Genomic DNA, 11,468 nt, shown 5'->3' with positions numbered 1-11,468 from the left:
CTGAAGCACAAGTTCAAATATGAGTTTCTTCAAGGGCTTGTGCTTTTATTTAATAAAATACGCGGCGAGTGGAGTGGAGATTATAAAATGTGACAAAAGCTACACTTAAACAAAAATTTAATGCATTTTTATGGGTCACAATTTTTAAATCTCAAATAAGCAAATTCGATGAGCAATGCTTCTGTTTTTTTTTTTCAAATTTATGTATAAACTTATTCAGAAATGAAATATTTGAAACCATAGGCACGATCATTTCTTTTTGTTTAATAACTACTACAGCTGAATTTCCAACAACTGCACTTGTCCCGGCACAAATGTTGTACAAATAAATTTAAGCGTTCATCAAAATAAATAAAATGTAATTATAATTTGATTCGACATTTGACCTTTGCCAAACAATTCGAAAATAGTAACGATCATGCCCTAGTAAGTTCAAACCTATGGTCTGAATAGAACTATTGTTCCTTAAATAAGAGGCCTGTTATCTATGGATCAGTCCCGCCGGTGTTTTGTGCCTCATTGTATGACAGACAATGAGTGAATGGAATGAATGATAGGAACTTTGTGTTCCATAATGAAATTAACATGTAAAATAGATTGGTGTTATGTAGGTACCGAAGAGTCGTTTAGAAAGTAAATATGTGGGAAACGTTCAAGGGTTTCACACTGTTTTACAAGAAATATTAAGCCATCTAAGAGATTTGACACATATTACACTATATTTCCCTGTGAAATGAGTATCTACCTACCTGTTATTGTCATTTACACGTCATTTTTGTACACATCACAAATGTACGAAGAATATAAAAGCATATGGTTACTGCAGTCAGAATAGGGTAATTATTGGTTTAAGTAAATATTTAAACAATTCAATTTTTATCAGAAATGTAAGTGGGGCATTAAAATTTTTGAAAAACATGTCTGACACGTGTGACGTCATCTGTTTCTTTCACTCGCGTGCTATTTTCAAAAGATCGTGATTTCTGTTTCGCTTGCTTCTTAGGTCAATAGCGTATCGTTAATATACGTTAATTACTGCGTTTTTTTCTGTTTTTTCTCGTTACCTTTTTTATAATGAACGCTTTGAGAAACCAACTGTAAAGCTGTTCTTATACCGTGTTTTTTGTATTCATCAAAACCTGTAGTTTGTTATTTAAAAGAAACTCGTTTTCATTGATCGTGGGTTTACGTAAGACTTTTATATGTAAGGTTTAATTAAAAGTTCTCTAATTACATACAATAATAATAAAAATATTGTTTTGCAACTTACGGCTACATAAATATAAAAAATAATTGATAATAGCTCCAAAATCATTCAAATAGAGATTAAAATCGTATATTTTTACAAATCAACACGTTTCATAAAAACTAACAATACAAAATCGTCAATTGCGCTCACGCTTGACTTCGTTTAGACTGTAGGTCAGCTGTCCATATTCCTCTGCTATTTGTTTGTCAGCAGCAACCGCGATCGCACGCACACAACATAGAAATATGAACGAAAGACCGCCCATACTTTTTGTCCTAGTGTCCACATGTCTAGTGCTATCATGTGTATGTTCAGAAGTATGTAATCTTGGTCCTCTGGCGGAGGAGATTGCGTCCTACGATACCGTTGTTAAGAGGATAATAGACTATGCCGTCTCCGGACCGTTCAAAGGGAAGACTTACAATGAGTGAGTATTGTTGCAATTATTATATTGGTTATTGTAGCCATCATAGCTTAGGAAATATTCTAAAGATATTTTTCGATTATTTCGTTTACCTATTAGAAAAATACAACAAATGAGTAAATCATATTATCAAGGTTTAAATGAAATAACTTTTTGTTTATAAACTATCACAGAAGCGCTGTTGTAAAAACAACAAGGCTTTATCGAAACGTTTAGTATTTCATGTCATGATAGTGATTGCATATTTAGGTATCTGAACTTAAATTATTAATGAACCTTTATTGTTCCATCTGGTTTAAACAGGTTATTTAGTCAATATACTATACGTCTGTCGCATGAAATATTCATTATTTTAAATTATAGCTTTTCTTGGTAGTTAAAACTTAATGAAGTTCAATCCATATTTTAGTAAAACGATTTTGATAAGTTATGTAAATTATTACATAAGTTATGTATATTCTAAAAATATGTATTTAGCCATTTGAAAATCAATTTATTAAAATGTTGCCATTATTTTTCATGTTTGTTCTTTAACCACTATTGTAAGACATTAAATGTATTATTTACGGAGATTCTTAATTGATTAACCGTAAGCCATAAATAAATGGTATTACGTATTGTTTGCGGTCGGCATGATTGGTAACAGATTCGATTCTCATAATATTATATTACACTTTTAAGTAATCTGTTAATCTAATTTTTCATGCAGAGTTTACTTTTATAGTTTTGGTTAATAACACAACTTTAAGATGTATAAAAAAATTATTATAAAATCGAAAGTTTGTGAGGATGTGATTTTGTTACCTGTTATCGCCGAAACGACTTGAAATATTCTAATGAAATTTGATATGGAGTTAGTACCGTTTACCTAACTGAAGAAGGAGATTATTTTTTAAAACGTATATGCGATATCCATGTGGACTGGTTGGATAATTTTGGTCATGTCGTAAGTGTCACTCCCACACGAGGTTTAATTAATAGAGTTTAACTAGTTTTGACATCCGTGTGACCCTTGACCTTATGACTATGACATTGACACGAGTAAGGCAGCAGTCAAACTCGAAACTAAACAGGCATCTTCAATCATACCCAGTTTAATCGTATAGTCGTTAATTTCAATGTCACACAACTAGAACTAATATAAAGTTGGAGTGTTAACAATAATATTACAATGTCGGCATGATATACCCGTAATTGCAATTCACAGTACTTGAGATGTCCCAAAAACGCAAAGTACAATTGAAATTTCACGTAAAACTGATAAGATTAGACCGAAATCCACGCGATGTATTTTCAAGTCCCTTAAGTATTAAACGTCTGTCAAATATAAGCGTATAATGTGCAGACGTTTTAGACAGTTGAACATCGATTGATAAGATACAGTACAAAAGAGCACGCGACTTATCAAAACATCTCAGTACCTCTCAGATATTGGAAGAAAGATGAATATCGTTCATATTGTATTTGTAACCCTTTCTATTATTGTTGCGAATGAAGCCAAGGTACTAAACAAAAATGTAGATACATGCCAAGAGATTCTGGGAGATGAATTGATCGAAGAGATATGGGGCTACGAAAACGTTAAAGATGAAATCTTGAAATACGTTATAGACGGAGATTTTAAACGAAAAACTTATGATGAGTGAGTGAAATTAAATCAGCAAAAACAAAAGCGTGAAGACTCGTTGGGAATAGGTTTATTGTTCAAGACTTTATATTTATTTTTATTTTTAGATTGGCGAAGTTCGTGGACAAGTTTGGAGCTCGTCCTTCGGGGACAGAAGTTCTTGAGAAATCCATTGATTACATGATCGATCTTACTCGAGAGGAAGGATTGAATGATATCGTCACCGAGGAACTGGAGGTAAGTAAAAGTTTATTACAGCAATTTTTCTTAATTTATGATTACTCCTTTTTTTGGAACTCCCGCGTTTTTTTTGTCATATTTGTTGTAATAGGTACATGTAAGTCGAAAAGACTTACACGAATATTTTTTTATTGTAAATATGAATATTATAAAAAGAGATGTAAATTAAGTATTTTTTGTGTTGTTAATTATTATTTGATCCAAATTGGGGTCAAGATTACTTCAAATAACTGAATAATACTATGCATAGATTTTTTAGGTCACCAAGATAATTGTGCACTTGAAATGAAAAGAGTCGAATAGATAATCATTGAACCTAAAAAATACTTTGTTCCAGGTGCCACGCTGGGAAAGAGGAGAAGAAAGAATAACGATGCTTGAGCCACGAGTTAAGGACATTTCAGTTTTGGGTTTGGGTCGTAGTGTTAGCACACCGCCTGAGGGAATCACAGCCGAAGTCATTGTTTTCAAAAGTTTTGATGAATTAGAAAACACACCTGATGAAAAGGTTGCAGGTAAAATCGTCCTTTATGCTCCTATTTTCACGAAATACGGTGAAACCAACAAATACAGAACACAAGGAGCGACCAAAGCATCGGCTAAAGGTGCTGTTGCATCTCTAGTAAGATCAATTACACCTTTCTCAATCAACACACCTCATACTGGATCTCAGACATACGGCGAAGGTGTTATACCCATACCAACGGCGGCAATTGCCATAGAAGACGCTGATTTGATTTCAAGAATTCACGCTAGAGGCGAAAAAGTTGTTTTACATATTAGAATGTTCTCGAACTTAGAAACTAAAGTATCCAGAAATACTCTTATTGATTTAAAGGGAACTCAGAACCCTGAAAAGCTTGTTATTGTTTCTGGACATATTGACAGCTGGGATGTAGGCCAAGGTGCCATGGATGACGGTGGTGGTCTGTTCATCAGCTGGGCAGCTCCTGTTATATTGAAACGCCTGAACTTGATCCCTAAACGTACTGTGAGAGCTATATTTTGGACTGCCGAAGAGCTGGGATTAATTGGTGCTTACGCATATGAAAAGGCTCACAGGCACGAAAGTGATAACATTAACTTTATCATGGAATCTGATGAAGGCACCTTTGCTCCACTTGGTTTGGCAGTCGGTGGGAGCAAAAAAGCTCGTTGCATTGTCGGAGAGGTTTTAAAACTGTTCAAATCAATCAATGCATCGACTCTTGTTGAAGAAGACGCTCCTGGATCAGACATTGGTATATTCACTGGTAACGGGATACCAGGAGCTAGTCTTCACAATGATAATGCAAAGTATTTCTGGTTCCACCACACTGAGGGAGATACTATGAATGTTGAAGACCCTGATGAACTAGATCTCGGTGCAGCCTTCTGGACAGCTGTCGCTTACATCATCGCTGATCTTTCAGAAGATATCCCCCGGTAACCGTGCAAATGCTAAATATGTCACTATTCATATTTATTTTAAGGAAAAGTGTGATCATATGTTCAGTTATCGAAAATAAATAAAGGTTAAAATTGTTGAACTGGATTCAGTTGATCGAGTGGTTTCATTTTTGTTTAGACAATTTTCTCAAAACTTACTCTAATCTTACAGGAAAATAGGCATTTTTAGTAATCCCATCGATTTTTTTCAAGTGTCTATAAATCTATAAGCGTCAATCCTTTAGCTTTGGGTATTTTCTTAGATTAAGGTCTTGGGAGCAGTCCTTGCGATAGGATATGTTATAAAGACATTTTCTATGTGACGGCGGAAGAAAAATTTCATCGGCACAGCGATCCACCTTTCGATAAAAGCCTTAAATTATGTTATCGTGCCTCAGCCGTTGTAATAAAAATAAAACAAGTAAGCTTCTCGACAAAATGTTTTGCTTGCATGTAAGGTAATTGATTTTTATAAGGAAAAACATGATGGTGTTTTATTTTAGTGTCTTTAAGAAGTATGGTGATATTGGTTTTTATTATTATGTTTTTTCATATTGAGAATCGCCTTTTCACTCAAGTGTGATAACAAAACGTTATGAATATTATATTTTTTCTGCAAGGATAACTGATTGGTATAAGTCACCACACCAAGATCACAATGCGTGACGTATCGCGGGTTCGACAAGTATTCGTGTAATCTACTAATGCTTGTTCTGAGTCTGGGTGAGTTTTTTCTTGTGTATTGGATGTTTGTTATAACCTTGCAGCCACAGAATTAGATTTACACATGCACACTAAATAGTATATCAAGTTATAAGCTAACGTAACGGAATGTATACCATCTTAATGGAAAAGAAAAACATTATTATACTCTATTTATAATGTGAATTTCCTCGAGTCTTTCATTGAAACTGTAACAAAATTAAAAGCCGTTTCGAATTGTATGCCGTTCGCACGGTAAATAAAATGCTTTAATTAAATAGCGGACAAATTAAGGTCCCTATTTGTAAACAAGATTACACACGTCACGTTACTTCTCATTAACAAAATGCTTTGTATTTCAGAGGCAACTATCGTCTTTTAATTGTAGCACATAAAGATACTAAAATGGGAACTCTGTTGTTACTAAAATTAGGGTTTCTAACTTGTAAGTATTACGATTTTTTTTCTCCACTAACGGTTTTGTCAGAACACGAATCTGAGTATCAGTTTGTGCGTTTCTGTTGAAGGAAAACATATTTTTTTTTCAAATTATATTATCATGACATGGTCAATGTATATCAAAGTTGATTTTATGAATTCCATTCAACCAATCAGCCAAATAAACCTTGAATACATTTAAGGCAATAACAGTTACAAAACCAGCCTTACACAAAATGAGTCTCATTAACATTCTGTTTTGGTAAACAAGAAACAAAGAAAAGTTTTAACAATAGGAAACCAGCGAGCTGAAGACATTTTACCTGGTAATTTAACGCTATACGATAAAAAAAGTATAATTATAAACAAAAAACAACTCTGCCCAAACGTAATGAAGAATGGAAAAACTCCAAACAAATGGTTTCTTTCAAGTTCGCTTTTTGTTTTAACTAGCGTAGTAACCGCGATTCGTTTGTTTTGAAAAATGTTTTTAAATTATAGAGGTCGAGGTAATAATAATTTCTGTGTAAGTCTAAATGCCGTAAAGCCGTGCTTAATAATTTTGAATTTAGGTAAATATTAAATTTTAAATAATAAATAACTAAACCACGCATTCTTTGACGGCCTAACTACACGTTAAGTTTAAATGATTTGCAGATGGGTGTGATGTAAGTGGATAGATTATAATTATCTGTAGACAAGTCGTCCGTGTTTACAGGTTGCGGAGCAACCGCGGTTGTCTTGTCTCTCAATAAATGTCGTAATATCCACAACGTCTTTTGCTTTATTCCCGTTCCCGATAGTTTCTCGAGGTTCGGAGACTTCACAGTGGCGACGAAAAAAAAGCGACTTCACGCGTATATATATATTTTAGTCTTGAGGGGAATGCTACAAAAGCGCAGTGGTCAATTTGAATCTTGCCGAACTGGTCTGTGTGTGGCGTCCGTTGGAAATGGCGGTCGGTAAAATCGGCCCATTTGATGTGTCGAAAGACAATTGGGACACGTACGTGGATCGTCTGGATCAGTACTTTATTGCCAATAATGTGAAAAGTGAGTTAAAAATTGCGACATTAATTACGGTTGTCGGCAATAGTGCATATGAGTTAATGGTGAATTTATGCACACCAGTGAAACCAGCCACAAAAACCTATGACGAACTGGTAGCGGTGATGAAAGGACACTTAAATCCTAAGCCGAGCATGCTCGCTGAAAGATTCAAATTTCGTCAACGGATTCAGAAACCAGGTGAAAATGTAGCAACTTACTTCTCGGAACTCAAGAGATTAAGCAAAGATTGTTCTTTTACGGCGGAAAGTTTGAAGGAAAATATGAGGGACCAGTTTGTGTGTGGATTAGTAAACGACGACATCCGGCAAAAGTTGTTCACCGAAGAAGATGGCATCAGTATCGACAAAGCGTACAGGTTGGCCTTAGCTATGGAGGCGGCGGAGACGAACGCGGCGTTAGTGGAAGACGGTACGAGAAGAGGGATCGGCGGCAGTGCAGCGGAGACGGCATCTGTAACCGTGCATAAAGTCGGGCAGGACGGCGGTAACGGAAAGCGCGGAGCGTTTAGAGGTGGCGGTGGCGGCTATCGGCCGGCCGCAGGGCGGAACACTCGCTCGGCGCATAACTCTCGGCGATCAGGCAGCGGCGGTCCAACTATTGCAAGCGGAGCTGATTACAACTTGCCTCAAGCGGGCACTCAAAAGGAGGCATGCAATGTTTGCGGAGGCAAGCACGACGCGGACACATGTAAATTCAAAAAATATGTGTGTCGAGTTTGCATGCAGGAGGGGCATTTAAGGAGGATGTGCCCAAAGCTGGGCAAGAATAATTTCGTGTACAATTGGAGAGAGGGCGGTGCCTACAAGTCTTCGGATAGCGAAAGTGACGAGGTAATAGTACCCATCCATCGTTTATCACTTCAGCAATGTACACCTATATTAATGTTGTTAAATGTACACGGCTTAAAATTGAAAATGGAGTGTGATACCGGTAGTGCAATCTCGTGCATTAATTACCAACTGTATAAAAAACATTTTTCCAGTTTGCATATTAAACCGACAAATTTGGTCCTAAGGTATTACACGGGCGAACTGGTTAACCCAGTGGGTGTTATAAGACCATTGGTAGAGTATAATAAGATTAAAAAAATATTGGATCTGTATGTTATTGACAAGGGAAATACAGTTTTGTTAGGTAGACAGTGGATGGCAGAGCTCAATATAACAGTGTCAGCTTTGCAGTATAATACCGTTAATAATAATGAGAATTTAGATCAGAGTTTTAATTTCGCGGAATTTAGTTCCAGATACTGTGAGGTGTTTGCAGATGGTTTGGGACGATTCACGGGGGGTCGAGTCAGCATCCACGTTCGAGAGGGGGCGCGGCCGGTGTTTATGCGCGCACGGCCGCTGGCGTACGCACTACGCGAGCCGGTTGAGCGCGCGCTGGAGCAGCTGGTGCGCGACGACATCCTCACTCCCGTCAGCCACTCAGACTGGGCTGCACCAATCGTTCCGGTTGTGAAGAAAGATGGGACGATTAGAATCTGTGCTGATTTTAAACTAAGCTTAAACAAAGTTTTGGAGGTCGACCGTTATCCGTTACCTAAGGTAGAAGATCTTTTGTCTCGGTTGCACGGAGGCGAAAGGTTTAGTAAAGTCGATTTGTCACAGGCGTACGCCCAATTTGAGCTGGATGATACAAGGAAATATGCTGTTATAAACACACACAAAGGGCTTTACATGTACAAACGGCTAGTGTATGGGTTGTCGTCGAGCCCAGGAGTATTCCAGAGGCGGTTAGAGCAATTGTTTGCTGATATACCACGTGTGGGAGTGTTTTTAGATGATATTATTATAACAGGAAAAGACACACGGCAACACTTAGATAATCTACATAAAGTTTTTGAACGCCTTAAGTCCAGTGGCTTAAAAGTAAGAAAAGAAAAATGTTCGTTCTTTGTGGAGTCTCTTGAATATTTAGGGTATGTTATAAGTAAGGAAGGTGTTCACACATGCAAAGATAAAGTAGAAGCAATTGTTAAAACGCCGATACCAAGGAACGTATCTGAGTTGAGGGCTTTCATTGGAATGGTTATGTATTACGGTAAATTTATAAAAAATGTTAGTTCGATTCTTACGCCGTTATATAATTTGTTGCGTGCGGGGGTGAAGTACGAATGGAGCGACGGGTGCGAGGAAGCCTTTGCGCGGGTTAAACGGGCGCTGAGCACGAGTGAAGTGCTTGTGCATTACTCACTGGACCTGCCGCTGGTGTTGACGGCAGACGCGAGTGCCACAGGAATCGGCGCCGTCATCTCACACATCACGCCGGAAGGCGAGCGGCCCATCGCGTACGCGTCACGGACGCTTAATTCCGCGGAAAGATCGTATGCGCAAATAGACAGGGAGGCGTTAGCAATTATATACGGGGTTAGGAAATTCCATCAGTACTTGTACGGTAGAAAGTTTACTTTAAGAACAGATCATAAACCCTTGACGTACATTTTTGGTAATAAAGTAGGTATTCCGGTTATGGCAGCGTCCAGATTACAAAGGTGGGCAATTATATTATCGGGTTATTCGTATAATATAGAATACGTGGCGTCCGCCAAAAACTGTGCCGACGCATTGTCGCGTCTACCGACACCATCATCAGATAAGAATAAAATCGGTTGTGAATATACCTATTTAAATTTTGCGGGAAGTTTTTTGCCAGTGACGAATGATGATGTACGAGGAGCAACAGCGCGGGATCGAGTGCTTAGCAGGGTGATGGTTAGTGTGCAGTCGGGGTGGCCGTCGCATTGCGCGGATGAAGTGATTAAACCGTACTTTAATAGGCGACACGAATTATATGTTGAACGCGGTTGTATTATGTGGGGTTACAGAGTGGTAATTCCGCCCACTCTTAGGAACACAATTCTGAAGGAGCTTCATGTTAGTCATATGGGCATAGTTAAGACCAAGTCGATGGCTCGAAGTTTTGTATGGTGGCCCAATATAGACACAGACATCGAATCAACGTGCCGCTCATGCGAAACATGTGCGATGGAAGCAACTGCGCCGCCGCAGGCTGCTCCACGTAGTTGGCCATATATAACCCAGCCGTGGAGTAGATTACATATAGATTTCCTAGGACCATATCGGGGAAAAACATTTTTCGTAATCATCGATTCCAGCACAAAGTGGATTGAAGTTTTTGAGATGAATAAAACAAACGCCAAGGCGGTCGTTAAGGTTATGAGGTCGTTATTTGCTCGATTCGGTTTGCCGTTGGAAATAGTTTCAGACCAAGGGCCGCCATTTACTAGTGCAGAGTTAGGGGAGTTCTTAAGATTGAACGGCATCAAGCAGTCATTTTCGCCAGTATATCATCCAGCATCGAATGGGGCAGCAGAAAATGCTGTGAAGCTATGTAAGCGAACCATAAAAAAGCAATCCGAGATTCAGTAGACATCGACACAGCTTTACAAACTTACCTATTAGCTTATAGGAATAGTATTCAAAGCACTACAGGGGAAAGCCCCGCCATGTTATTGCAGCGTAGACCGTTGCGTTCTCGGTTGGATCTTTTGCGCGCAGACCGTGCACGCCAGGAGCGGGTTGATAGGGTGCAGCGCCAGCAGATGTTGAGTTCAGGTGCTGAACCACGCAACAGTACGCTGCTGGTGAGACCATATGGGCTAGGAACTACGGTAGCTCAGACAAATGGATGAAAGGAACGTTAGTCAACCAACAGGGTTCGCGGAGGTATGTGGTAAAGGGTGATGATGGTCGACTTCTTACACGGCATGTGATCAAATCAGGCTCAGAACTCGACGTTCAAGTTTAGTGTACCCAGAATTAATATCCGAAGAACGGGTAGGTGGGGGTGTCGTTGAGCAGCAGCAGCAACAGCTATCCCGAGGATATCGAACGCAAAGGTTGGCGAGGGGGCGGGGAGTGGTGAAGCAGGAAGCGAGGACTTAGTAGTGAGTGACGTACCGGAGGAAACAGCTAGTAAGACCTCGCCGGGCCGTGATACGCCGCCGCTGGCAACTGATAGCAATGTTGCGAGCTCCGTGAGTCGTCCCACCCGCGTTCGCAGGAAACCAATCAGATATGGGTTCGAGTTTGATTAGAAGGAAGCAGTTTTACTTTTTGTTATGTTATGTTATCAATGTGTATACTTATAGTTTTTAGCGTGGAGGTGTGATGTAAGTGGATAGATTATAATTATCTGTAGACAAGTCGTCCGTGTTTACAGGTTGCGGAGCAACCGCGGTTGTCTTGTCTCTCAATAAATGTCGTAATATCCACAACGTCTTTTGCTTTATTCCCGTTCCCGATAGTTTCCGAGGTTCGGAGA

At 38.8% G+C, this 11,468-nt stretch overlaps 2 protein-coding genes across 2 annotated transcripts; both read left to right on the top strand.

Moving 5' to 3' along the window:
* The first annotated feature begins 3,079 nt into the window (after positions 1-3,079).
* LOC113507487 (carboxypeptidase Q-like) lies at positions 3,080-5,083 on the top strand. The gene is made up of 3 exons (XM_026890345.1): positions 3,080-3,315; positions 3,408-3,537; positions 3,878-5,083. The coding sequence occupies exons 1-3, from the start codon at positions 3,116-3,118 to the stop codon at positions 4,967-4,969; spliced, it is 1,422 nt and encodes a 473-aa protein (XP_026746146.1). The 5' UTR covers positions 3,080-3,115; the 3' UTR covers positions 4,970-5,083.
* Positions 5,084-7,060: 1,977 nt separating this feature from the next.
* Positions 7,061-11,241, top strand: LOC113501685 (uncharacterized protein K02A2.6-like). The gene is made up of 3 exons (XM_026882877.1): positions 7,061-7,160; positions 7,239-10,535; positions 11,006-11,241. Exons 1-3 carry the CDS (start codon positions 7,061-7,063, stop codon positions 11,239-11,241), a joined length of 3,633 nt encoding a protein of 1,210 aa, XP_026738678.1.
* Positions 11,242-11,468: the final 227 nt, after the last annotated feature.

Source organism: Trichoplusia ni, chromosome 2 (genome assembly GCF_003590095.1).
Source record: "Trichoplusia ni isolate ovarian cell line Hi5 chromosome 2, tn1, whole genome shotgun sequence".
Taxonomy (NCBI): Eukaryota; Metazoa; Arthropoda; class Insecta; order Lepidoptera; family Noctuidae; genus Trichoplusia; species Trichoplusia ni.
This window is presented reverse-complemented; position numbering and strand designations above follow the sequence as displayed.

Coding starts and splice junctions, on each gene's coding strand:
- LOC113507487 (XM_026890345.1), top strand. CDS start 3,116: ATGAATATCGTTCATATTGTATTTGTAACCCTTTCTATTATTGTTGCG. Junction 3,316..3,407: donor AAACGAAAAACTTATGATGA/GTGAGTGAAATT, acceptor TTTTATTTTTAG/ATTGGCGAAGTTCGTGGACA. Junction 3,538..3,877: donor TCGTCACCGAGGAACTGGAG/GTAAGTAAAAGT, acceptor ACTTTGTTCCAG/GTGCCACGCTGGGAAAGAGG.
- LOC113501685 (XM_026882877.1), top strand. CDS start 7,061: ATGGCGGTCGGTAAAATCGGCCCATTTGATGTGTCGAAAGACAATTGG. Junction 7,161..7,238: donor TATTGCCAATAATGTGAAAA/GTGAGTTAAAAA, acceptor TATGCACACCAG/TGAAACCAGCCACAAAAACC. Junction 10,536..11,005: donor AGAAAATGCTGTGAAGCTAT/GTAAGCGAACCA, acceptor GTCGTTGAGCAG/CAGCAGCAACAGCTATCCCG.